This window comes from Pollachius pollachius, assembly GCF_949987615.1.
Source record: "Pollachius pollachius genome assembly, chromosome: 12".
Lineage (NCBI taxonomy): Eukaryota > Metazoa > Chordata > Actinopteri > Gadiformes > Gadidae > Pollachius > Pollachius pollachius.
In genome coordinates this window covers 19,282,752-19,310,029 of record NC_136945.1, presented here as the reverse complement: position 1 = coordinate 19,310,029, position 27,278 = coordinate 19,282,752, and the positions used below count along the sequence as shown (strand labels likewise).

The following is a 27,278-nucleotide window of genomic DNA, read 5'->3' as shown; positions in this document are numbered from 1 at the left end:
TACTAGAATATGCGTTCAGATTTCAGACGTAATGCTTTGTTGTAGAAAATCTTCTTAAATTACAGATGCATGTTGTTATTATTTCGCACACTAGATGTCAGTACTGCTCTGCGTTTGTCAGGTCACAGAGTTACGACCGTTACGATCAACACAATAAAACACGGTGACACTATTATGCTTTATTACACATGAAATTTTACTTTCAGAACAGAAAGTAAAAGAGCAGAAACTACTCCCACACACACACACACACACACACACACACACACACACACACACACACACACACACTCTCTCACACACCAACACACTCACAATCACACACAGAACAAAACAATCGACAGTCAAACAAAAGATGACCCAGTAAACGGTTGAAGCCAAACTGTCACACACTTTAATAGCCCATCAAGGCTTTAGTCATAACTTAGCTCTAAAGGAAACTATAGCTGAGGGAGTTAACTAGGCCTGCTTCTGCACAGCTCTACCACACGGCGGCTCCCTGCTCGGGGCCGGCCCTGCCTCCTACACCTCCAGCTTGGGCTTCATCACCAGCCGGTACACCATCTGGTAGCCGTCGTCCCAGGCGTACAGCAGCTGCTCGCGGGGGTTGTACTTGAGGCTGGAGTGGGCGCCGTAGCGCTTGGGGAAGTAGATGAGCGGGGCCTCCTCGCCGCTCACCAGGCCGTTGACGTCGAACACGCACTGCACGCGGGAGCGCCCCGGCTGCGGCGTGTTGTACACCACGTACAGCGTGCCGCAGATCACGAAGGCCGCCTCCGCGTTCTCCGTGGGGCACGGCGTGTCCCAGCTCTGCTCCAGGTCGAGGGTGCGGGCGTCCATCTTGGCGAGGGAGACGTGCGGGAGGTTCTGGCGCGTGGCGTGCACCACCCACAGCCCCTCCTCGTCCACTGCCAGGTCGATGACCGTCTCCGGGGTCAGGCCGTACACCGGCACGTGGTCGGCGGCGGGGAACACCACGCTGTCCGCCAGCGAGGAGTTCCTCAGGTCGTACTTCACCACCCTCAGCTGGTCGCTGACGTAGTACAGGTGGTGGTTGTACACCAGGTGGCCCGTGCCCTTCCACAGCGACGGCAGGTTCAGGGCTCGGGCCAGGGAGGCGTCGGGCGAGCCGGTGAACTCCTGCAGCGAGGCGAACTCGTAGACCGTGCCCTGGTCCGTGCCGTTCAGGACGTACACCTTCCCCGAGGCCCCGCCCACGTCTTTGGTCCACATGCCCTTCGGCCCTCCCAGCTTCTTCACGATCTTCATGGCCTTGATGCTGGAGATCATCTCGCTGCAGTCTAGGGTCAGAGGTCAGGTGAAGGGTTCAAGGTCAGGTGAAGGGTTCATCAGCTACAGTCTAGGGTCAAAGTTCAGGTGGAGGGTCAGAAGTCAGGTTAGGGGAGAGGTTATCAGCTAAAGTCTAGGATCAGAGGTCAGGTGAAGGGTCAGAGGTCATGTGAAGGGTCAGAGGTCAGGTCAAAGAAGGGTTCATCAGCCACAGTCTAGGGTCAGAGGTTAGGCGAAGGGTTAAAGTTGAAGGGTTCATCAGCTACAGTCTAGGGTCAGAGGTCAGCTGAAGGGTTCATCAGCCACAGTCTAGGGTCAGAGGTCAGGTGAAGGGTTCATCAGCCACAGTCTAGGGTCAGAGGTCAGGTGAAGGGTTCATCAGCTACAGTCTAGGGTCAGAGGTCAGCTGAAGGGTTCATCAGCTACAGCCTAGGGTCAGAGGTCAGCTGAAGGTAGGGATTATCAGCACAAACAAAACAAACCCAACATCGATGCTGAGCGATGGTCCAACCCTTTGCTCTACCAACAGATACCTGGCCTCCTGGTCCGGGGCCCCGGGGCCTCAAACAGAGCCCGGCCTCCCCCCCGTGGGTCCTCACCTGAGAGCTGGGCGTAGCGCGCCTTGTTCCTCTCCTTCGCCTGGGTCACCTGCTGCTCCACCAGCTTGTCGTCCACGTCCACGCAGGGCGGGGCGCCGTGCTGCGTCTCCATGTAGTCCATCTCCCGCTCCACGCGGTCCACGCGGGCGCCCACGCTGTCCAGGTTCAGCCTCAGCGACTCCTTCTCCTGGTCCAGGTTGTCCAGCTGCGCCACCATCTGCTGCTTCAGCTCGCGGAGCTCCGCCGCGTAGCGCGTCGTCTGCTCGTGCCACAGGGTGACGCGGTCCTTGGGAACCCCGATGAGGGTCAGGGGGGTCAAAGGGTCAAAAGGTCAGCTTGGCGAAAGGCGCTGAGGTTCGTGTTTCCTGTTCCCGGTGCCGTGCGGCTGATCGGAAGCTGGTCGATGTGGTCACGCGCGCGTGTGCCCGCGCACAACGCAAGCACACACACACACACACGCGCACGCACACACACACACACACACACACACACACACACACACACACACACACACACACACGCACGCACGCACGTACGTACACCCGCGTGTGCACACACACACATATACACAGATGCGCGCACATGCACACACACACACACACATACACATACAGACACACACATACACAGATACACGCATGCACACACTCACGGATGCACACGCACACACAAACACCCATGCACACATACGCACGCACACAAACAGACTCACACACCCACACATACACACTGGTAACAGAAGATCTAATGTTACACAATATTTCAATTGGAAATGCAGCAAAGGAAACCAACCAAATACTCCTCCACAGGGTTTATAGGAAAAGAACGAAACACAAAAGCACAATGGAGCGATTCACGTGGGGAAGAATATCTTGTTGATGTCTAACAGCAGCCAGCCCTCAGGACACTCCTGCCATTGGTTTCATTTAGAGAGCGCTTTGTTCTGTAAACCCTTTGGCAAAAGGATCACACTTCACTCAGATACAGAGTAAATATATACCTGGAAACATCCAGGTTGTTGTATTGTTCTTATTATAGAGATGAACTAACATGGTTTTAATTAAAGAGACTGTCTCCATGGTTGTTCTTCCAGACTTTGCTTCTTTCCAAGCAGTTTGAGCATACCTGTTTTAAACGTCATTAAAAAATAGATATTGAATATGTCATAGACCAATACTTGAGCAAGTACAACGTGGAGGTTTAGGGAGAACGTGTCATCAGTGACTGGAAACGGCAGCCCATTAATTAACCCTACATCCTTCAGGAGCATCAGCCAATTACCAGTCAGAACGCAAAGGAGGAAAATACATTGAGGAAAATCTTCCCAGAAGTCCCCTCCTCAAATTCCATGATGGTTTCCTGCCGCTGGAAAGTTTCTCGTCAGCGGGTGGCCCTGGAGCCCTGGGCCAGCGGGGGGGGAGGCGGGGGTCTTACCTCGATGGCCAGCAGCCTGCGCTCCAGGTAGTCGATCAGGGCCTGATGCTGTGCCCCGGCCAGGCAGGCGGCGGTCAGCAGCAAAACGAGCGCCCTCATGTCTGCTGCGTGGGGATCGGGCGAGCCGGACTCAGCTGTTCGCGGTGGAGAGGAGCTGGAGCAGAACTGGGGGACTGGGAGAGGGACGGAGCTCTACTGGAATGTTTCAGGGAGGAGCTGAACACATCTGGCGCTGATGGACCCACACAGCCTTAAAGAAACACCAGTGCAGACAACCTCTCCTGCCCCCCCCGTCCCCCTGCTTCTGGCCCCCTGCCTGGCCGCTGGAGCTGCCTGCACAGGACAGGACGTCTGAAGTGAGGACGTGAGACATACAGCTGGTGCTGTCTATTTATTTATGGCTTTATGTCTCCATATATATTCTTCCTCATGAAATGTTTTTTCATAGGTCCTTTGGCACTTCCAACAAACAAAGACCACACAGAGACATTGATTATTATTATTCATTGCAAAGACAGATGTCCGCCATATAATGTCCGGAAAATTGTAAAATGTAAATCCTAAATAAATATTTTGAAAAATATTTGAATATTTGAATACAAATATGCATATGTTCCCTCTGTTCTGTCGATGAATCCATTTTTAATCATTTATTCTCTATCCCTAGCGGACACAAAAAAAATCCTTTGTTTTATTCAATTATTCAAATGCCTTTGTTTTATTCAGAATTATTCAATTATAGTACAATCTGTGCAAATAAGTATATTTGCATGCAAGGAAAGTGACTGAAATGTGATCCGAGCAGACATTTTTGCCCTGATATGGAACACATTCGGGTAATGCCCCCCATAACCTGGTTCTTCTCAGTGTGGGCTGCTTTGAATAAAACACTATCCTCTTCCCTCACCGATTTGCCTGCTGGATGTATATCTTGGCCAGTGATTGGACTGACCTGCCGTAAAAGTCCAGAAGCATGCAAACACAGGCAAATGTTTCTGGGCAGAAAGAGTGAAAAGATTGGCAGCATGAGGTAATCTCAGCGGAGTCACAGGCCGCTGGACACAGAACCCACAGGACAGGTAGTTCTGGAGAAATCATTCTCTCATATATACTATTACTAACATGGACATTTTTGTTTAGCCTATTAGGTATTGACAGGGTATCTGTTGATAAATATTGTTACTATAATTGCTCTAATTTTTGATTTTATTTGAAAGTCTTGGAAGTGGATTCATTTGATTCTGTACTGAATTCACTGACCATATCTACTTTACTATACTTTTTTTCACTTTATCTATTTCACATGGGATAGTGAGAAATGTCTTTCTGATTCCTTTGTATGTCTGGTACATGTGAAGAAATTGACAATAAAGCTGACTTTGACCTTGATACATGTAGTTAACGGATCCTATTTCTTTTTCTTTTAGTTTTTGTGCATTCCTACTATTCCTCCCTATAGTAATAACCTCTTCCTGTTCACGCTGACAGGAGAGCCGCCCGGAGGTAGAGACCAGCGAATCAACATGGAGTACACGTTCAGAGCGGTGACTCACAATCCCGGCCTCCTCATCTGGAGAATCGAGGTAACCTGATCTTTTGTTTGCACTAATTTGAAGGCATAAATGCTGTAGAACCTCTACCATCAGGAGAATAGATCAACCAACTCTCCACGTTTGAGCTCCGAGAAAAAATGAAAATCCCTTCCTCAAAAATGAGAAACTCAATATGAGGTTATGCTTTAAAAATAGAACACTAATCACAGATCTGTTTTTCTCTTCCGTAGAAAATGGAACTCGTGCTAGTCAACGAGAAATCGCATGGGAATTTCTATGAAGGTGACTGCTATATACTACTCTCTGTAAGTCATGGCTCCATCCCACACAATGGTGTCTTTGTATTTTTCATTTGCATATCATAGTACAATACATTGTTTTGTTCCAGATATTATCTGCTTAATTGAGATCAGATGGGTTCACGCATGGCCTCGTTCTCCTGGTCCATATAATAGAATAGAATAGAATAAATCTTAAATGATGAATGAAATCCAAGGTGGAAATTCTTCTTTGGCTCACCAAACACACAAGACAGATAAACATACAGACATATTATCTTAGAAATATAATGACATTTTCAGGATAAAAGAAAAGAATACATATGCTTCAATACATACAAATATATAAAAATAAAAGTAAAAATAGCATCTCAGTTTGAATGCCATGTTTCCTCCCACTCCCTGTCCGCAGACCCAGAAGTCCGGGGCCACGGCCAGGTACGACATCCACTACTGGATCGGCTCGGCCTCGTCCCAGGATGAGCAGGGGGCCGCCGTCATCTACACGGTCCAGCTGGACGACTTCCTGGGCTCCTCGCCCGTCCAGCACCGCGAGGTCCAGAACCACGAATCCGACGCCTTCAGGGGCTACTTCAAGAACGGGATCATGTGAGTCTGACAAGACAAGACAGAGAGAGCCTGGGATTATGGGCGCTCTCCTGTGAGAGTCCTGTCCAAGGCTTATGGGTCCTCTTCCATGAGAGTCCTGTCCAAGGCTTATGGGTCCTCTTCCATGAGAGTCCTGTCCAAGGCTGGGAGTATGGGTCCTCTTCCACGAGAGTCCTGTCCAAGGCTTATGGGCCCTCTTCCATGAGAGTCGTGACATGAGGAGAATGACAGTATCCATGGGCGGCATGTGGCTAAGGAGTTAGAGCGCATTGGCTAGTAACCGGAAGGTAGCCAGTTCGATCCCTGGCTCCTCCTAGCCAAGTGTCGAGGTGTCCCTGAGCCAAACCCCCCCACCCTGACTGCTCCCAACGAACTGGCTGTCGCCTTGCATGGTTGACTCCGCCGTCAGTGTGTGAATGGGTGTATGAATGGATGAATGTTAAGCAATATTGTCAGACGGAAGGAGAGGGAAGGCCGCTCTGAAAGTGCATGTTGTGTTCTCGTTGCAGCTGTAAGAAAGGCGGGGTGGCGTCAGGCATGAGACACACGGAGACCAACAGCTTCGACGTCGAGAGGCTTCTCCACGTGAAGGGACGGAAGAGAGTCATGGCCATGGAGGTAAGCAGCCCCATCAGTCGGCCCCTGCCCGGGGCCCTGAGGGAGCCGCCCGGGACCACGTGAGTTCAGCCGGTGCCTTCTGTTCCAGGTGGAGATGTCCTGGGAGAGCTTCAACCTGGGGGACGTGTTCCTGTTGGACGTGGGCAAGACCATCGTCCAGTGGAACGGGCCCCAGAGCAACAGACAGGAGAGGCTCAAGGCAAGTCTGGAGGACCTGTGGTCATAGACATCTTTTTCTCTTTATTTGCTTGCGAATGCAAAGAAACAAAGTTCTGCTAAAAGTGGGATCCAATCCAACGTTGACACCAGTATCCCATTTCATCATCTGTTAGAACGTTTCCCCTTTCTAAATAAACCGGCAGCTGGTGTTGTTCCCCATGGAATGGGGTCTCGTCTCCCCAGAAGAGAAACAAGAGATTCGGGGGTTATGTTAGCCTTATCGTTCCACGTCCAGAACAATTAATCCCATCTCCCAATGTTGTGGACAATTGGTTTAAGATGTTGAAGCGATTACCGTCAGGGACCCCGTTCTCTTCCTCATCAGGGGATGCTGCTGGCAAAAGACATCCGGGACCGCGAGAGGGGCGGCCGGACGGATATCCTGCTGGTGGACGGAGACGCGGAGGGCGGCGCCCCGGTGGGCATGGACCTGATGGAGGGCATCCTGGGGAAAAGGAGCTCCGAGCTGAAGGCCGGAGCTCCGGATGAGAAGGCTGACCAGGAGCAGAAGTCGAAGCTGGTCCTCTACAAGTAAGCTACTGTACCACCTCGCCGACGCCATACATGCTACAAGCCGTACAATACGGTGGTTCTTCAGAGTAGGCGTTCTTCTGTATTCATATCTACAGTGGGGCAAAAAAGTATTTAGTCAGCCACCAATTGTGCAAGTTCTCCCACTTAAAAAGACGAGAGAGGCCTGTAATTTTCATCATAGGTAAACTTCAGCTATGAGTGACAAAATGAAAAAAAATATCCAGAAAATCACTTTGTCTGATTTTTTAAGAATTTATTTGCAAATTATGGTGGAAAATAAGTTTTTGGTCACCTAAAAACCAGCAAGATTTCTGGCTGTCACAGACCTGTAACTTCTTCTTTAAGAGGCTCCTCTGTCCTCCACTTGTTACCTGTATTAATGGCACCTGTTTGAACTCCTTATCAGTATAAAAGACACCTGTCCACAACCTCAAACAGTCACACTCCAAACTCCACTATGACCAAGACCAAAGAGCTGTCAAAGGACACCAGAAACACAATTGTAGACCTGCACCAGGCTGGGAAGTCTGAATCTGCAATAGGTAAGCAATTGGTGTGAAGAAATCAACTGTGGGAGCAATTATTAGGAAATGGAATACATACAAGACCACTGATAATCTCCCTCGATCTGGGGCTCCATGCAAGATCTCACCCTGTGGGTCAAAATGATCACAAGAACGGTGAACAAAAATCCCAGAACCACACGGGGGGACCTAGTGAATGACCTCCAGAGAGCTGGGACCAAAGTAACAAAGGCTACCATCACTAACACACTACGCCGCCAGGGACTCAAATCCTGCAGTGCCAGACGTGTCCCCCTGCTAAAGCCAGTGCATGTCCGGGCCCGTTTGAAGTTTGCTAGAGAGCATTTGGATGATCCAGAACAGGATTGGGAGAATGTCATATGGTCAGATGAAACCAAAATAGAACTTTTTGGTAAAAACTGAACTCGTCGTGTTTGGAGGAGAAAGAATGCTGAGTTGCATCCAAAGAACACCATACCTACAGTGAAGCATGGGGGTGGAAACATCATGCTTTGGGGCTGTTTTTCTGCCAAGGGACCAGGACGTCTGATCCGTATGACGGAAAGAATGAATGGGGCCATGTATCGTGAGATTTTGAGTGAAAACCTCCTTCCATCAGCAAGGGCACTGAAGATGAAACGTGGCTGGGTCTTTCAGCATGACAATGACCCCAAACACACCGCCCGGGCAATGAAGGAGTGGCTTCGTAAGAAGCATTTCAAGGTCCTGGAGTGGCCTAGCCAGTCTCCAGATCTCAACCCCATAGAAAATCTTTGGAGAGAGTTGAAAGTCCGTGTGGCCCAAAAACATCACTGCTCTAGAGGAGATCTGCATGGAGGAATGGGCCAAAATACCAGCAGCAGTGTGTGAAAACCTTGTAAAGACTTACAGAAAACGTTTGACCTCTGTCATTGCCAACAAAGGGCATGTAACAAAGTATTGAGATGACCTTTGGTTATTGACCAAATACTTATTTTCCACCATAATTTGCAAATAAATTCTTTAAAAATCAGACAATATGATTTTCTAGATTTTTTTTTTTCATTTTGTCTCTCATAGCTGAGGTATACCTATGATGAAAATCACAGGCCTCTCTCATCTTTTTAAGTGGGAGAACTTGCACAATTGGAGGCTGACTAAATACTTTTTTGCCCCACTGTATATTTACATGTATGTTTATGGTCATCGTAGGGTTTCTGACGATGGCGGTAGCATGAAGGTCACAGAAGTCGCCGCCACGCCACTGGTCCAGGATCTGATGAATCATGAGGTGAGCTCAGGTGGCTCAGATCATATGAGGACATGGAGGCTCCTCCTCATCACATCGCATCTCCTCTTACGGATTCATCTGTTGTTCAGGACTGCTACATCGTTGACCAGGGAGGGTCCAAGATCTTCGTCTGGAAAGGGAAGAAGGCGAGCAAAGCAGAGAGGCAGGCGGCCATGTCCCGAGCTCTGGTGAGGAACACGTGCATCCTCTGACCGGCACATTGTCACACTTTAAGCTTTTTGTTGGGAGCACCTCCATCCTAATCCGAGTACCCTGCAGGAGTTTATCAAGTTGAAGGACTACCCCGCCCACACCAACGTGGAGACCGTCAACGACGGGGCGGAGTCTGCGCTCTTCAAGCAGCTCTTCCAGAGCTGGACGGTGAAGGACCAGACCCAGGGTTTGGGCCGGACTAACACCAGAGGGAAAGTCGGTACGTGCGTGGTTCTCCGTAGGTTCCCAACTTCAAACCAAACTGGTCAGGTCCCTACCTGTAGTATATTGGGCACACTAACATTAACTAGACTCACACAGACGTTACTCTATACTTATTTATTACCAAACCGGGAAATGTGGATCCCCCCTAAAACGTCCATACATCACCTGGCTAGCTCAGGATAGCTTGCGGTAGGTTTTTGTACACAGCGATGGCACTAATGCCCCTAGTGGTCGGATGTTAGTACCCAACTCTACAACAGTAACCATGCCGTGCCTCTACTCCAGCCTTCGTCACCCAGGAGACGTTTGACGCCACCCAGATGCACCTGATGCCCGAGGTGGCCGCCCAGCAGCGCATGGTGGACAACGGCAGTGGGGACGTCGAGGTATCGGGCAATTCCATAGCCTTCATTGTTTATTATGTGCTATTTTTGTATCCAGATTTGAATGCATGCCATAAGGTGTACGCTGTCAGCCAAGGAGCCCTGCAGTACCACGAGCATTGGTTTGGCGTCACGGGTGGGCCGCGTTACCCTGGTACCCCCGTCGTCTCCCGGAGGTCTTTCCAGTTCAATGATAGTTGTTGTGCGAGGGCTGGCTCTTGCCAGGCTGTATGGCTGAGTGGGAATCAAACCTCTAACCCTGGTGGTTTTGATGCCTTGCTCCGAACAACCCGTGTGTCCGTCTGTGGTGTGGCCAGGTCTGGCGCATCGAGGATCTGGAGCTGGTGGCCGTGGAGCCGGAGTGGCGAGGCTACTTCTTCGGAGGGGACTGCTACCTGATCCTGTACACCTACCTGGTGAACAGCAAGCAGCACTACATCCTCTACATGTGGCAGGTGGGGAGAGGCCTCCTTAAGCAGCCCCGTCAGTCGGTGCCCCTTAAGAGGCCTCCTTAAGGGGCACCGATTAAAGAAAAAAGGCAACCGCAACGCTTAAAAGACAACCGGCCGTTTAAAAGACAACCAGCTGTTTAAAAGACAACCGGGAGTTTGAAAGACAACTGGCCGTTTAAAAGACAACGTTACAGTTTAAAAGACAACCGGCACGTTTTAAAGACAACCGGCCGTTTAAACGACGACATCACAGTTTTAAACAGACCATTTAAAAGACAACCGGCCGTTTAAAAGACAACTGATCATTTAAAAGCCCACTGTCACCGTTTAAAAGACAATCAATTCTAGACAGTATTGAATAAGGTATATGTATCTGTCATGCTTCAGGGCCGGCATGCCACCACGGATGAGCTGGCTGCCTCAGCGTTCCAGGCCGTGGACCTCGACCAGAAGTACGGAGGAGAGCCGGTCCAGATCAGAGTGCCCATGGGCAAGGAGTCCAAGCACTTCATGTCAATATTCAAGGGCAGGATGGTCATCTTCGAGGTAGGCCTCATGTTCACTATATATGTCTATCTATCCACATAGATAGATAGACATATCCCTATATATATATATCACTATGGTGATGTGATTTGGATACAACCAAGATTATATACTACTACTACTACTATTACTACTACTACTACTAATATACAACCAAAAGTACTTCTACTGCTGCTACTACTGCTACAACTACAAATAATACAAATAATGACTGACTTCATCAAAATCATCATCATCTGCTCTGTCGCTATCATTTTTTATAAGCCATCACCATAAGCTATCATTTTTTATAATTAATATTTAACTATTGCTAATCTAGCAACTTTGTAATGTATAATGCTATTCATAAGGATGAAGCAGTGGTTATAAATACACCAGCCCTGCTCTGGGACCTGGAGGTGGGGCCCAGCCTGGGGGATGTTCCGGCCTCTGAGCCATTGATCTGCTGGAGCTGTATTTCCTTCTCATTTGCATCCTGCATTGGGAAGCAACCAAAGGCCTCTTTTATAAAAGCGACACCTTCTGGTGGTAAAATACAGATAAGATTACCGGACGGTGGTTATGGGCTCAATAAAGGCACCCATCATTAATGTTTCTATGTAGAGATAATAAATAGAGGCTTATCTAACGTGACTAGAGGTAAGTCCGGCTCCCAGGTGAGGTCAGTAGTAGTACTGACAAACGCTCCCCACAGCGAAGCCCCTCCGTCTAGACATGTCCAGTCCTGTCTCCGCAGGGGGGAACCTCTCGGACTGCTGGCAGCGACCCAGAGCCCCCGGTCCGGCTGTTCCAGGTGCGCGGCTCCGACCCGTCCTCCACCAAGGCCATCGAGGTGTCGGCGCTGGCCAGCTCGCTCAACTCCAACGACGTGTTCCTCCTGAAGAGCCAGTCGGGGATGTTCCTGTGGTGCGGAAAGGTGAGGCGACCGCACTGGTGGCACACCGGACCCATGACGCTTTGCAGCGTGCGGATCATTCCTGAGGGCCGGGGCGGTTAGCTCGACCGCACCCTCGCTTAGTTATTGTTCCACGTCGACGCAACGCAAGGGGGTTTACGGAGCCATTACGTCCTTAGGGACCCTCCTTCCGTCCACCGCAAGGGCCTGACGTGCCCCTCCCAAAAAATGTTAACCTTGCGTCGGGGCGACGAAGCAGCAGGGGCTGTGATAGGTCAGCTCCCTAAAACTGCGTCTGCGTGGACATTGCGCTGCGTCAACGCAGTACCATAAATGCAACACCGGTCTCTCCGCCAGGGCTCCAGCGGAGACGAGAGGAACATGGCCCGGCAGATGTCCACCGTGATCGGGAAGGACAGCGACTCTGAGCTGGTGGTGGAGGGGCAGGAGGCGGTGGAGTTCTGGAGCCTGCTCGGAGGGAAAGCCCCCTACGCCAGCGATAAAAGGCACCGACCAGAGACCGCTTCCAGAAGGAGCCTGAGCCAGATTCATCTTACACTGAAAACCCAGAGGAGCATCTTCATTATTAAACCTGCGTGCATGTGTGTGGTTGCTTGCGTGTGTGTGTGTGTGTGTGTGTGTGTGTGTGTGTGTGTGTGTGTGTGTGTGAATGTCTTTGCTTGCATGTGTGTGTACGCACACGGGGACATGTGGGCCCTCGCACTCTTGTTTGTGTGTGTGCACGTGTGCGCGTATCTGCATGTGTTTGTGTGTGTGCCTCTGTGTGTGCCATTGTGTGCATGTACGCGCGTGTGCATGTGTGCGTGCATGTGTGCGTGCATGTGCAAGTGTATGCATGTGTGTGTGTGGTTGTGTGTGTTTGTGTACGTGTGTGTGTGTGTGTGTGTGTGTGTGTGTGCCTCTATGTGCGTGTGTGCGCGTATGTGTGCGTGTGGGTGCGTGCAGATTGCAGCAACTGGTTCCGGACCACCCTGCCCGCCTGTTCGAGTGCTCCAACAAGACGGGCCGCTTCATGGTGGAGGAGATCTCCCAGTTCAACCAGGATGACCTGAGCACGGACGACGTCATGCTGCTGGACACCTGGGACCAGGTGGGCGGGGCTAGGGGCGCCGGCCCGGCAGGCTCAGAGGATCACCTAGGCCCCTGCGGTCCGCCTTTGGTTAACGGGGATGGAAACCAACGACCCTTCGGAGTGTCAGTCTAACCCATGAGCCTATCCTGCTGCTGCTATCCTGCCCGACGATAGTAACGTGTTTGAATAGAATAAGGTCTGATTAAACATCTGATCCCCGCGGTGCGGCACCTGTGTCTGTGTGCTCCCGGTCGCGGCAGGTCTTCATCTGGGTCGGCCAGGACGCCAACGAGACCGAGAAGAAGGAGGTCATCCCGACCAGCCGCGAGTTCCTGCGCACACACCCGGGCGGCAGAGACCCGGACACGCCCATCATCCTGATCAAACAGGGGTTCGAACCGCCCACCTTCACGGGCTGGTTCGCCGCCTGGGACCCCTTCAAGTGGAGCGTGAGTGGGACGTGCGCGCTTCCAAGCAAAGCCTTCGTGGGATATTTCCATTTGTGTTTGGATCGTTTTCCAATGCAAATCTGTTTCGCGGATCTGAATAACGATGCAAAGTAATGTCCTTATTAGGGAGGGAACTCCTACGAGGAGATGAGGAAGGAGCTGGGAGACTCGGCACCGATGCCCGTTCAGGTGCCAAGCAGCGTGAGTGTTCTCCTGCCGACCCGCGTCACAGGAGCGAAGGCTTGCAGAATGCAAAATGTCTGACGATCCATGGATTTAAATAACTCAATCTGAAGTCATTTCAATTTCATGGATGCTCATTCCAGGAGTGATTTTGGAAGTAATTTAAATCTTAAAATCATAAATTGGTAGAATCTTCCATACAATATAATATAAAAAATATTAACGTTATGTTGTTGTGAATTTATGAATTCTATGAATTTAAATGACTTCCAAAATCATTGAGAGATGCTCCTGGAAGTAGCAAACTAGTAAATTATGAATCCATTGAATTTATGATTCACTATTGTGATTAGACTATGAATGAACTAAGGGTTTGAGAAGTGGAGCTGGAGAGTCGACGGGTCTGTTTGAATTCCACACCCTCCACACCCACCCAGGTGGAGCAGAACGGTGGAGCAGAGGAGGCGGCGAACTACGACCCCCACCCAGCGGAGGAGCTGCTCCACAAGCAGAGCTCTGAGCTGCCTGAAGGGGTGGACCCTGCCCACAAGGAGGTGGGTGGACACACACACGCGCACGCACGCACACACACACACACACGCACGCACGCGCGCACACACACACACACACACCTTGATAGATTGAGCTTTCTATTGCTCTACCATATTCATAACACAACATAAGAGTTGGAGCAGTGGGTGGTGCTCTGCACTGGTGGAGGAGAACCAGTGCACTGATGGAGCAGAACCAGTGCACTGATGGAGCAGAACCAGTGCACAGCGCTGGAATGCTGCTCTCTCTCTCTCTCTCTCTCTCTCTCTCCACAGGATGGTCACGCATGTGTGAACATTCTGACAAATCTTTTCAATTGATTTCCAGAAGTACCTGTCGGACGCAGACTTCCAGGAAATCTTTCAGCTCTCCAAGGGGGAGTTCGTGGACCTTCCCGCCTGGAAGCGACTGAAGCTGAAGAAGGAGAAAGGGCTGTTCTGACCTCACCTCTCCTCACCGATGTAAACAGGACTTTGATACATAAAGTAAAAATTGTTATTACTTTCATATGATGTATTCATGTGTCTGATATGAAGGCATTATCACAGTTCATCGTTTGAATTTTATGCGTGAATTCAATGTTGTAAGTTACATTCAGGTAGTAGGTTAGGTGTGCTTAATATAGATATACAATAGCTAGTTTTTAGATCTGTTTTATTCCAGGTTATATGCTTGTCATCGCCAGTATGCATGTCAGTAAGAGAGTATGCATGCCAGTATGCATGTGCTGACAATGGTTAAATTTGTTTGCAACAGTTTCAACATTTCTGGAATGAAGTGATCCCGTGAATAAACACAGATATTGTTTGAGAATGCTTTATTTAGATTGTTTTGTAATGTTTTATATTTTAAGCCTACATGTTTTTATCAAATGTTACCAGAACATATATATATACACATATAGATTCGCACATTCTACACGTTCTTAGTTTCTGTACTCTGTACTCGGATAACATGCAACAACCTTCTTAAAGACAAATGTAAAATGGAACTAACTTACCAACTTCCTGATTCTGCTTCATGGGCTGATTATGGTTCTGCGTCGACGCAACACAATCACCCCACAGACGCTTCGACACAGTAGTGAACCTGTTTTGGTTCTGTGTCGGGTTTAAGTGAGTGGACCAACCACAGCCCTTGCTGCTGCGTCGCCTCAACATTTTACGGCGGCCGCAAGGAAGGTCCGCAAGGATGTTATGGGTCCGTAAACCCCCTTGCTTCGACGTGGAACCATTACTAAGCTTTCACACAATAACCTTCTTAAAAACGATTGTAGTGACAGCAAGTTCATTTTATTTCTTCATTTTCAGAAACCAGAGATATGAGTGATGTGTCGAGGCTATTTGTGCGTCCATGAACCATGGAAATAAGTAGCACTGGCAGGTGGCAGAATAACATATTTTGGTTATGTGAGTGGAAACCAGAGCACATGTTAGTAGATTACATTTAGTTTACATATAATGCTAAAGCTAATTTAGTAAAACACAAAGAAAATTACAAATGTTCACCACTCAAGAAATCTCCCTTATGAGGATGATAATCCCTCTTAACAGTTTTTTACATTATGGGCAAGAAATTCTTCATCAAAATATAATTTAAAGGCAAGTTGTTGTAAAGACGCGCTTAACAACTTAACAAAGTACATCCCTTATCGTCAAAGATAAACTACTACTTGTTGATCCATGCATCAAATATCTGCAAGGGGTGATCAAAAAACGAAGCCCTAAATATGCTTGAAGGTAAATTTGTTAAGTGTACAAAATGAGGGAGAAACTACAAACATACAAAAGGAGGAAAAACGATCCGACATTATTAAGTTCACTGTGCTTTAAGCTCAAAGGTTAACAACATGTTACTGAAGCCATTGAATAAAAATCATCCGTCAACAAGCGATTACCAGCAATGACAACATAGAAAAGGTTTCCTCGGACAGACGGGAAAGATTTACTAGACCCACCACTAAATGGTTTAACTTTTGGTACAAGTACAAAAAAATGGCATTGGATCAGTTTTACTGCAGAAGTTGTGCAAACATAACCATGCAACTGAGTTAGAGCCTACTATAGGCTAAGGGTTCGAACTCTGAGCCTTACAGAACTATCAGGGGAATGTCGTTTACGCTGCAAAAACAGATTCTGCAGAAACTTCACTAAGCGGGCCACTTTGGCAAATTTATTTTTTCTTATCAAAACTAAACTAAGATCGGTCCTCGTTGAAAAGAAAATCTCATCTTTCAACCAGAAGATAAATATATCTTTGATAGTCGTATAGTTGGCAGGTAACAGCGTCCTACGTGATTTACCCACTGGCAACAATTACAGTGTGCAAACTGAACAGGACATACAGCGGCCTCTTAACATACAGTATTTAGAGATTTAAGATTGTCCAGGTGATATGATATGTCTCCCATTTAAAACTACTAGACAGCCCAGTGGATAAACAGCATTCTCTACGAACAGTGTAGCTTATTGCCAACATGCTATAAAACATTTACCAAAAACCCAAATTAAAAAGATCCCTGTTCACCGTTGATAAGACAGAACGTTTCTTTCGACTCCTCCTTCCCTCAGTGCCCTTCATTTGGCACACAGAGCAGAAGCCAAACGGACTAAGAAGTGTCTCCAGATTGGAGGGAGAGTGTGTCCCCACCCGTTACGGTTGGAATGCACAGAGTTCAGATAAACAGTAAGAGCATCGGTGTGGCCTTCGTCCACTGCGACCAAAGAAAGGCAAGATAAAGACGACAGAGAACCGAAGGCCGGAACCCTCCAGCTCCTCCCTGCCCTGACCTTCTCCCTTCCTGAGGACGTTACGTTGGGAACCCAGAGAAGAGGGGGGGGGGGGGGGGGCAGTGGGGGGCCCTCAGAACCTCCAGAAGACAACCAGGGCCCGTCTGGAAACACACACACGTTAAGGCTTAAGACAGAACGCAGGAGTTGTCCGGGTCCTGGTGCTTGGGGTCCCTGGGGTCTGTCCCGCCCCCCCTCTGCTCCTCCCCCCCGTCCAGCTCGTCGTCGTCGTCGTCGTCGTCGTCCCCGGGCCCCGGGAAGGCCTGGGGGTCCAGGTCGGGGGTGTCAGCCGAGGCGTCCTCGTAGGCTCCCAGGCTGTCCGTGTCGTTGTTCCTCTCGTCGTCCTCCTCCAGCCGCCAGCCGTCCGGCCGACCCAGCACCCCCTCGGGGGGGCGTGGGTCCACCAGCGCCAGGGTGCTCACCTTGGACAGGGTGATGTCCGCCAGCTTCTGGAGAGGACTGGCCCAGGGCTCCTCCGAGGGCCCCTGGCCGGACTCTGAGGCGGTGGCCCCCCAGGGCCCAGCACTGCTGGGTGGTGGGGCCTGGGTGCTGGGTGCCTGGTCCAGGGTGATGGGTGCCTCCTGGTCCAGGGTGATGGGTGCCTGGTCCACGGTGATGGGTGCCTCCTGGTCCAGGGTGATGGGTGCCTGGTCCACGGTGATGGGTGCCTCCTGGTCCAGGGTGCTGTAGGACTTTGCCTCCTCCAGAATGAGCGCGTGTTTCTGAAGGGTAGCTAGGGCGTCCCTCTCCTGTAGAAAGACATTGGATTTGAATCAGAAACCCGTCGGCGTGGGAGCTTAGCATACATGACCTTATTTTCGCACGAGGCAACAACAATGGCCGACACCATCAACGTGGACCTACATCAGAAAGGAGGCACATACGACCTTAAAGACGCATTTGTCATCTCTCACACTACTCTTCTGATCGCCAACATAGTAATCTATGCCATTTTAACAACGTTACTGAAACACTGGCCCTTTAAGAGGACTCCAGCTGAAACAAGGGGTTCACTGGCCCTTTAAGAGGACTCCAGCTGAAACAGGGGGTTCACTGGCCCTTTAAGAGGACTCCAGCTGAAACAAAGGGTTCACTGGCCCTTTAAGAGGACTCCAGCTGAAACAGGGGGTTCACTGGCCCTTTAAGAGGACTCCAGCTGAAACAAAGGGTTCACTGGCCCTTTAAGAGGACTCCAGCTGAAACAAGGGGTTCACTGGCCCTTTAAGAGGACTCCAGCTGGAACAAGGGGTTCACTGGCCCTTTAAGAGGACTCCAGCTGAAACAGGGGGTTCACTGGCCCTTTAAGAGGACTCCAGCTGAAACAAGGGGTTCACTGGCCCTTTAAGAGGACTCCAGCTGAAACAAGGGGTTCACTGGCCCTTTAAGAGGACTCCAGCTGAAACAGGGGGTTCACTGGCCCTTTAAGAGGACTCCAGCTGAAACAGGGGGTTCACTGGCCCTTTAAGAGGACTCCAGCTGAAACAAGGGGTTCACTGGCCCTTTAAGAGGACTCCAGCTGGAACAAGGGGTTCACTGGCCCTTTAAGAGGACTCCAGCTGAAACAGGGGGTTCACTGGCCCTTTAAGAGGACTCCAGCTGAAACAAGGGGTTCACTGGCCCTTTAAGAGGACTCCAGCTGAAACAAGGGGTTCACTGGCCCTTTAAGAGGACTCCAGCTGAAACAGGGGGTTCACTGGCCCTTTAAGAGGACTCCAGCTGAAACAGGGGGTTCACTGGCCCTTTAAGAGGACTCCAGCTGAAACAAAGGGTTCACTGGGTCTTTATAGATGAACACCATTCATCATTATAACATTATTACGACCCCATGTCTCCAGGTCTAACCTAAGAAACATAATAAGAAATAACACCTTTAATAAGACTACAGCGACCAAAGTGTCCACTAGAGGGCCCACCGAGCAGTCTTCAACAGGGGCACGTTTTCACTTCCTCAATGCCAACAACGACCACATACATACAAATTTCTCTGCTGAGATGAATAAAGTATATCTTATACTAATACGCACACACGGTACCCGTCCCACTGTAGTACCCAGTGGTACGGTGCCGTGTACAGAGATGCCTTTTATAGGCAGGAGTCCTGGAAACCCTTTAAATACATAACAACCGTGTGTTTGTTTACACAGCCCAGTGTTGCTGTCGACAACACACACGCCCAGGTTCCCCCCTCCTCTCTCGCGCTCTCTCGCTCTCTCGCTCTCTCTCTCTCTCTCGGAGGCACCTCTCTGGTCACCAGAGCTGTTACACAACCCCTGGCATGCTGTAACAAGCCATTAGTCAGCCTTCTATGTTCAGAAATACAGGGAGCCAGTGCCTCCCTCTGTGTGATGTAACATTCACCTCTCTCTCTCTCTCTCTCTCTCTCTCTCTCTCTCTCTCTCTCTCTCTCTCTCTCTCTCTCTCTCTCTCTCTCCAACCCCCTCCCCTACCCCCCTCTCCCTGCCTCCTCCCTCCCTCCCTCTCCTCCCCCCCCTCTCTCTCTCTCTCTCTCTCTCTCTCTCTCCCTCTCTCTCTCTCTCCTCACTCCCTCCCTCCCTCTCCTCCCCCCTCTCTCTCTCTCTCTCTCTCCCTCTCTCCCTCCTCCCCCTCTCTCTCTCTCCTCCCCCCTCCCCCCTCCTCACCTCGTTCAGTCGCTCCACTTCACTCATCAGTGCTCTGACTTTATCCTCCAGCGTCCTGTTGGTCATCCTCTCCAGCTCCGCTTCCTGGACATGAATCACAAAACACTCATTTTCACCTACGCAACACGTTGACAGAGAGAAAGAGAGAGGGAATTGAACTTGATATTTGGACCTCAATTGTCACCTGCTTTGACTGTGTTATTATCCGTTTCCCGTACCATTGAAGCTTTCTTGAATTGGATTGGAATGCGAGTGAGACAGATTGAGCCTTATTTCAAGACCACAGGCAAGGAAGCAATCAACAAGGAACCAGCGTGTTCTGCTATCTGTTATCGCCTCTCATGCCTCCTTCGTCCTTCGTCCGGCACCCAGCGGTGCCCTTAGCGGCTGTTGTTGCTGTTTTCACAGATCGCTGCTGCTGATTGCTGCTGGCACCAGATTAGCGGTTGTTTACATGTTTTGTTGGCCCATTGCCCCGACTAATTCATCAGTCCGTCTGTTTTAGTGTGACTGTGACTGAATGCCTGGTCTGTTGCGATGACTGTGAGTGGATCTGTGCGGTTACTATGATGGCCAGAACCCCATCACCATGGATCATTTTTTTTATTTTGACACCCATCGCCCTCCTCACCATCATCACGTGGAAGGAGGGATCCCCCCCCTCAGGATTGGGGGGGTGGGGGGTGTAATGTCAACATAGGGCCTTTTTAGTCTTTCGAGACTAACTGTGATTAAGGGCTACATTAAAGAGACAGAGACAGAGACAGAGAGAGAGAGAGAGAGAGAGAGAGAAACTAGGGGACATCTGAATTACCACATCTGAATTGAAAAGTGGTTCGAATACTTTGTTCAGCACCAACTCATCACAACAACAGGGCCAAGACTCGGAACACCAGTAATTTGTTAACAAACCGCATACACAAAACCACTGGTTAACTCACCAGACAACAAACCACTGAACCAGAGCCTTCTCCTCTCTAAGGACGCCTCTCATTACTTCATTTGGCACCAAGGGGTGCCCTTAGCTGCTGTTACTGGTTTCAGAGATTGCTGCTGCTGATTGTCCCCAGATTAGCGGTTGCCTACATGTTTGTGTCTGGTTGACACCCGGCACAAAACCACTGGTTAACTAACGGGACACAAAACCACTGGTTAACTAACGGGACACAAAACCACTGGTTAACACACCAGACATAAACCCACTGGGACACAACACCAACCCACTGGGACACAACACCAACCCACCGGGACACAACACCAACCCACCGGGACACAACACCAACCCACTGGGAAAATAACAACCTGACACCTGGTCAGGTGATCTGACGGGGGTCAGTGAGAGATCTAAGTGACCCGTGTGTGCGTGTGAGGCCATGGGGGTCAGGCCATGGGGGTGGGGCCATGCGGGGTCAGGCCATGGGGGGTGGCTCACCGTGCGGGCCTGGCCGGCCTCCCTGTGGGCCTCGGCCAGCAGCTCCTCCACGCTCTCCAGGGAGTCCTGCAGCACGTCCACCTGGAACAGCAGCGCCTCCCGCTCCAGCTCCAGGCCCCGCAGCTCCTGCACCACCTCCTCGTAGCTGGCCTGCAGCTCCATCTGGAGCACACACACACACACACACAGGGAGGAGACACACACACACACGCACACACACAGGGAGGAGACACACACACACACACGAGCAGACAGACACAGATTACATCAGTGTGTGTCTGGATGGGTCTTCATGGCTTCCCCCAGACCGGTTTGGGTGGGTGAGTCAATCGGCTCCATCATTAGACTTCTTCTCTCTCGGTGAAAGATCAACAGGGCGGACAGGCTGTTATGGTTTATCCACTTCCTTGAGTCTTGATTACAGAAAGCCCTTGCAATAGATTCCACTTGAATAACAAGCCACAAGACACAATCTAAGCACGTAGCTCGTCACATGTGTCAGTAGGAAGAAAACGATCAAGGACTTCTGCGAATCGTGACTGCAGCAGCAGTCTCTACTGCAGGCGTGGTGTGTAGGTGAGGGCTACCTACCACGTCAGGCAGGGTCTTGAAAATGTCCTGATCACACTGCTGGGAGCACAACACAGACAGAAAAACACAAATCAAAGCTAAATAGTGGTGTATATTTAAAACGTTTCAGCCAGCAGCAGTCTCCTCCTACCAGACTTCCACTCTTCCTCTTCAGAGTTCCGCTTCGGCTGTCGCTGCGGGCGAGCCGCCGGGATGGGGTCTCCGTCTGACCGGGGGGGGCAATAACATGACGATCGATTAGTGGAGTGAAACGTGATCTGGGCCTAAAATCGATCACCAACAACTTCTGTTTACGGTATCATAGCTGTCCCCGTTCCTATCCTAGACGCACTTGGGGTCAGGTCTTTGACCTGCCCGCCAGTGGGGGCTTTAGGAACGGGTTTAAATGAACAAACCTGAGGTTCAACTTAAAGACGCAAGCGAACAGAAGCAGTAAGCAGCGTTAGTGAGTCTGTTGTTAAAAGACGAGACAAGTCCTGAAGGATCGGCTCACCTCCGAGATGATGATGCGCAGGGACTCGTCCTCGCTCATCCCCCGGGCAAGAGTCCTCTTGCTGGGGGACCCGTGTCGGTCCGCGAGCCCGGACTGCATTTTAAACGCTCTCAAAATGCTCAAGATATATCCGAAAAGAGAGAGCAGCTTATCAACCAACGCTTGTTTGCTTGTTTGGTAAAAATCGACGAGGATGACGACAACGATGATGACACGACTACGCCCCGGCCGTCGTCTACGGAAAGCCGACCGCTCAAACTCAAACTCAAATTAACTTTATTCATTTTATTCTACAATGTAGGAATGGGCCAATTATTGTATGGAATTATTTTACGTGTGATATATGATAATTAAAATACTCGTAAATATCGTATTCATTCATGGTCGCAAAACGCGCACGACTGCAACGCTGTGTTCTTCCACTAGAGGGAAGCAGAGGGTCGCGGCGCCTCCCGGCTTCTGCAGCACATCACAAAGGTCGGGAGAGCGCAAGTGACCGTCGGAAGAGATGTTTTTTAAACACCCCGCCGACTTCATGCTGCACACTTGAAAGTTTGGAAAGTGGCGTCCGCCTCTGTGCACCTAACACGTGCCGTGTCTGTCTTATGTAATAGGAGTCAGTAAATAACACATTCCCAGCACAGTGAAGAGCAGACAGGCTATAGCTGCCTCCTCATTCACAAACCATGCTCTTCTATCCTAGACTGACCGTGTGCTTGTTGCTGGTGCCCAGGTGCTTGTACCAGGCGTGCGGTCTGACTTTGGGACCGGTGTTTAATCCGTAGACCTATGGGTGTATAAATCAAACCCGCGACATAAGCCTTTCGGCGGTTCCAGTGTCAAGGACTAACTCTTAAAATGTGTTAGTGTCAACCAATCCAAAAATAACTCACAATCAGGCTCTTCAAAGGATGTCCAAAATGCAATAACAATGTGAATCAAATTGTAGATCAACATAATGTGATGTTATCTTACTGAAGAGATCAAAACAATTTGCTTTGTATCGAAGGATAAAAGGATGTGCAATGAATACTTTTACTACTCATTACTCATTACTCATGATTATATTTTTCATGGCACTTGCTCAGTTATCAGAATGATGTTTAGGTTCCGGATGGCAGTAGAAGTCATTAAAGCTTTGATCAGAGTTCTGTCAAAATGTTCCAGGAGGCAATGGTCAGAAGGTAGGTCCTATGGCTCTAGGGTAGGCCTAGCCACCGTCAGTAGGCCATGCCACTGTCAGTAGGTAGGCTTAAGAGTAGGCCTAGCTACTGTCAGTATGTAGGCTCTTGGTAGGCCTAGCCACTGTCAGTAGGTAGGCTTAAGAGTAGGCCTAGCTACTGTCAGTAGGTAGGCTCTTGGTAGGCCTTGCCACTGTCAGTAGGTAGGCTCTTGGTAGGCCTAGCCACTGTCAGTAGGTAGGCTTTAGGGTAGGCCTTGCCACTGTTAGTAGGTAGGCTCTTGGTAGGCCTAGCCACTGTCAGTAGGTAGGCTTTAGGGTAGGCCTAGCTACTGTCAGTAGGTAGGCTCTTGGTAGGCCTAGCCACAGTCAGTAGGTAGGCTTAAGGGTAGGCCTAGCTACTGTCAGTAGGTAGGCTCTTGGTAGGTCTAGCCAGTGTCAGTAGGTAGGCTTTAGGGTAGGCCTAGCTACGGTCAGTAGGTAGGTCCTTTGATCTGGGTAGACCTAGCTACTGTCAGTACGTAGGCCCTGTGTAGGCCTAGCCACTGTCAGTAGGTCGACCTGTTGGCTCTCGGTAGGCCTACTACTGTCAGTAGGCCTAGCTACTGAGAGTAGGTAGGATCATATGGCTCTCGGTAGGCCTAGCTAGTGTCAGTAGGTAGGTCCTATATCTCTGGGTAGGCCTACTGTCAGTAGGTAGACTCAAGGGTAGGCCTAGCCACTGTCTGTAGGTAGGCTCTGTGGCTCTCGGTAGACCTAGCCACTGTCAGTAGGTAGGCTTTGGGTAGAGCTAGCTACTATCAGTAGGTAGGCCCTAGGGAGGCCTAGCTATGATCAGTAGGTAGGTCCTATGATCTGGGTAGGCCTAGCTAAGGTCAGTAGGTAGATCCTATGATCTGGGTAGGCCTAGCTATGATCAGTAGGTGGGTCCTATGATCTGGGAAGCCTAGCTATGATCAGTAGGTGGGTCCTATGATCTGGGTAGGCCTAGCTATGATCAGTAGGTGGGTCCTATGATCTGGGTAGGCCTAGCTATGATCAGTAGGTGGGTCCTATGATCTGAGTAGGCCTAGCTATGGTCAGTAGGTAGGTCTTATGATCTGGGTAGGCCTAGCTAAGGTCAGTAGCTAGGTAGGCTACTATGATCTTGGTAGGCCTAGCTACAGTCAGTAGGTAGGTCCTATGATCTGGGTAGGCCTAGCTACTGTCAGTAGTTAGGTCCTATGATCTGGGTAAGCCTAGCTATGGTTTGTAGGCAGCCTAAGTAGGACTAGCCGCTGTCCAGCTGGTTCCCAGTCACGTCGCTCCAGCCGAGAACATGCATGAGAAAATTGGTCATTAGACCACGCCCACCAATACCCTCTTCTCATCTGATTGGCGCAGAGAAGTCTTGGCCCCGCGACCATTTTGAACACGTTCTGAACCAATGGGGAGCCGGTGGGCGGAACACTTGCGCTCTCCTTTCTTATATATAACTCCTCACTCAATGCAATGCTGCTGAAATGATGGGGTTGTGCTTAAAATGAACTTATTAAACCTACAGGGACTTGTCTGGTAAATATTCAATGGACATTGGAATACATTCGATTGATTTGATAGAAAAATATTACTCCGGAAAATATATATATTTAAAACGGTAGGAAGGCAACGAGCTTAATTTTAATTCACCATAATGACCAGGCTGAATTAGCCGATTAATTAATCAAAAGCTGATTTTTTATTGTCACAGTAATGCAAAAACAGAATTAATGATTCAGTATGTCCTTATAGTCGGGTGGATCTGTAACCTGCTGGAACTATTCTGACCCTTTTCTCATGAGAAGTTAAGACCAAAAGTACACTTCTACCAAGTTGTCGATTAATTGATCCGCCAATTAAAACGTCATGGAGTAATTACAGAACGACTTCTCCAGATAGCGCGGAGTTCATAGTTCAGGAACGTCAGGAGGGCAGGCTGGGTCCTCCAGTCCCCCGTCCCGGGTTTTAATCCCGGGTCCACACTGTAGAGGATCAGTCCTAGGGGCTTCACCTTCCATCGCTCCATCCCTCTGGATTTGGTGACAGACCTAAAAGCCTTTTGTTGCAATCTTAGCCAATGGAGACGGATGACGACACCGGGCAGTGCAGATATATAAAGCGCCCTTATTGACCGCACTTGCACATTTCTCACTTCTGAACACTCACACCTCCGTGGACTCACTGGTGTTGAACCGGGAACCACAACAACCAGTACATGTGCGCTGGGTACACGTCCACGAGGAACACTTATCTCCCACTTTCCCTCTGAACTGCCTTGACGCGCTGAAGGCTGAAACGCACTTTTCTTTTCGTGTTCATTTGTCGCCGAAAGCGCCGCGCAGTCCGGGAAGGGCGACCGGCGGGGACCAGCTCCTCATCCTCCTCCTCCTCCTCCACCACCTCCTCCCCGAATGCTCGTCTTGAGGCCGGTCTAGCGGAGACCCAGAAGGCTCGCGAGGACAGCACGACACCCCCGCCGCGTAAAGTTGCATCGCGGGCACCGAGCGGTTCGTCATGCCGAGCTCCTCCACCCTCCTCCTGTGCCTGACGGTGCTGCTCTCCCCGGGACTGTCCGGCAGCGACCCGCCCCACCTCCCGCTGCTGCCGGCCGGCGAGGCGCCCACGGACCCCGGGCTGTCACTGCTGGACGAGGACGCGGGCTCCCACGAGTGTTCCGCGTGCGTGTGGCGGGAACAAAGCAAAGTGTTGCGGCTGGAGACCATCAAGTCGCAGATCCTCAGCAAGCTGCGGCTGAAGCACGCGCCCAACATCAGCCGCGAGGTGGTGAACCAGCTGCTGCCCAAGGCGCCGCCGCTTCAGCAGCTGCTGGACCATCACGACTTCCAGGGCGACGCGTCGTCCCAGGACGAGTTCATGGAGGAGGACGAGTACCACGCCACCACGGAGTCCGTCATCACCATGGCCTCGGAGCGTGAGTAGACCCAGTGATGGGAAGGTGAACGAGGGAGGACGCAGGGTACATGTCACCGGGAACCACCGGCGGTCGCTGCTTGCGGAGGGGTGAACCCGGGACCTCTTGTGGAGGGGTGAACCCGGGTCTAGAGGGGTGATCCTTTGTGGAGGGGTGGACCTGGGTCGGCTGGTGGAGGGCTGAACCCAGTACCTCTTGTGGAGGGGTAAACCCTTGTGGAGGGGTGAACCCGGGACCTCTTGTGGAGGGGTGAACGCTTGTGGAGGGGTGAACCCGGGACCTCTTGTGGAGGGGTGAACCCAGTACCTCTTGTGGAGGGGTGAACCCAGTACCTCTTGTGGAGGGGTGAACCCGGGACCTCTTGTGGAGGGGTGAACCTTGGTCTGCTGGTGAAGGGGTGAGCCCGGCTCTGAGGGTGGAGGAGTGAGCCCGGCTCTGAGGGTGGAGGGGTGAGCCCGGGTCTGTCCCCGAGCTCGGGGCACCTGGAGTCTGAACCAGCTTTATGTCAGCTGCTGGCCACGCCTGTCAAACTATAGATCCTGTTTGAACTTGATAATCAATAATAGATAGCGTGATGGGGTCATTGGGGTCTGTGGACTCAAGACGAGTCCGCCCTGGACCTGAGGCGTGTGAGCGCCGCTGAGGCCCCTCTGTTGTGGTTCTGCCTTACAGTTCTGGGCTCTCGCTCTTGACTCGTCAACACCCAACAACACCAGGCGGTCTGCGGGGAGCTTGCCCCAAACATTCACTCAAAGTCCTCAGAAGTCCAGATGTGACTTCAGCAGAGCCTGTCCCCTCCTGTGCTCATGTGTTCATGTCCTCATGTCTTCATGTCCTCATGTGCTCGATTCCTCATGTCCTCGTGTCCTCATGCTCACATCTGAAGGCTCTCCTGAGTTTTGAGTTTTAGATTCACTTGCGCTGTTTGTGTCTTATTGTGACCTGGAGAGCAGGAAGGGGGACGTCAGAAAGCCCGTCATCGATAGAGAAAATCTGGCACTGGATTTAGTAGGCTGGATCCTGGATCCTGGATCCAGTAGGCTTTCTGTTTCCCAGCGCTTTAATTACCGCAATCATGCGCCTTCCATGTCGTGTGATTCGGCCAGACGCACGCACACACCCACACGCGCACGCGCGCACGCGCGCGCACGCACGTACACACGCACACTGCGCAGCTCTCAAAGACATCTCACAAAATTGCTGTTGAACCCTGGCAGCTGTGCTCTATCGCTCTTTTATATGGGGCTCTACCGGACTCCCTGCTGTTCATCGCAGTGAGAAAAAG

At 50.6% G+C, this 27,278-nt stretch overlaps 4 protein-coding genes across 6 annotated transcripts in view; 2 read left to right on the top strand and 2 right to left on the bottom strand.

The window, feature by feature from the left end:
- Positions 1-256: 256 nt before the first annotated feature.
- Positions 257-3,457, bottom strand: olfml3b (olfactomedin-like 3b). The gene is made up of 3 exons (XM_079748721.1): positions 3,324-3,457; positions 1,890-2,175; positions 257-1,301 (listed from the first exon to the last, which is right to left on the bottom strand). Exons 1-3 carry the CDS (start codon positions 3,420-3,422, stop codon positions 523-525), a joined length of 1,164 nt encoding a protein of 387 aa, XP_079604847.1. The 5' UTR covers positions 3,423-3,457; the 3' UTR covers positions 257-522.
- A 922-nt stretch (positions 3,458-4,379) lies between these two features.
- Positions 4,380-14,615, top strand: avil (advillin). The gene is made up of 20 exons (XM_079747502.1): positions 4,380-4,402; positions 4,812-4,906; positions 5,107-5,181; positions 5,567-5,763; positions 6,273-6,381; positions 6,470-6,580; positions 6,926-7,131; positions 8,850-8,928; positions 9,018-9,116; positions 9,208-9,361; positions 9,652-9,752; positions 10,067-10,204; positions 10,589-10,747; positions 11,484-11,663; positions 12,000-12,148; positions 12,609-12,753; positions 12,996-13,184; positions 13,311-13,385; positions 13,805-13,921; positions 14,247-14,615. The coding sequence occupies exons 2-20, from the start codon at positions 4,847-4,849 to the stop codon at positions 14,358-14,360; spliced, it is 2,457 nt and encodes an 818-aa protein (XP_079603628.1). The 5' UTR covers positions 4,380-4,402; positions 4,812-4,846; the 3' UTR covers positions 14,361-14,615.
- A 426-nt stretch (positions 14,616-15,041) lies between these two features.
- On the bottom strand, positions 15,042-22,049 carry LOC307084165 (uncharacterized protein). 3 transcript variants are annotated; one of them, XM_079748413.1, is made up of 7 exons: positions 21,864-22,049; positions 21,501-21,575; positions 21,371-21,409; positions 20,780-20,941; positions 19,348-19,431; positions 17,377-17,457; positions 15,042-17,331 (listed from the first exon to the last, which is right to left on the bottom strand). In XM_079748413.1, exons 1-7 carry the CDS (start codon positions 21,960-21,962, stop codon positions 16,837-16,839), a joined length of 1,035 nt encoding a protein of 344 aa, XP_079604539.1. In that variant the 5' UTR covers positions 21,963-22,049; the 3' UTR covers positions 15,042-16,836. The 3 variants fall into 3 exon arrangements, with proteins under 3 accessions (XP_079604539.1, XP_079604538.1, XP_079604537.1); XM_079748412.1 differs by having other exon boundaries at positions 15,044-17,457; positions 21,371-21,406; XM_079748411.1 differs by having other exon boundaries at positions 15,046-17,457.
- A 3,526-nt stretch (positions 22,050-25,575) lies between these two features.
- Positions 25,576-27,278, top strand: part of LOC307084004 (growth/differentiation factor 11-like) — a gene marked incomplete at its 5' end in the record, with an annotated part of 19,749 nt that continues 18,046 nt past the window's right edge. Inside the window, one exon of the mRNA XM_079748112.1 lies at positions 25,576-25,993. Coding sequence (XP_079604238.1) covers positions 25,576-25,993 — 418 coding nt within the window. The remainder of the gene's footprint in view (positions 25,994-27,278) is intronic.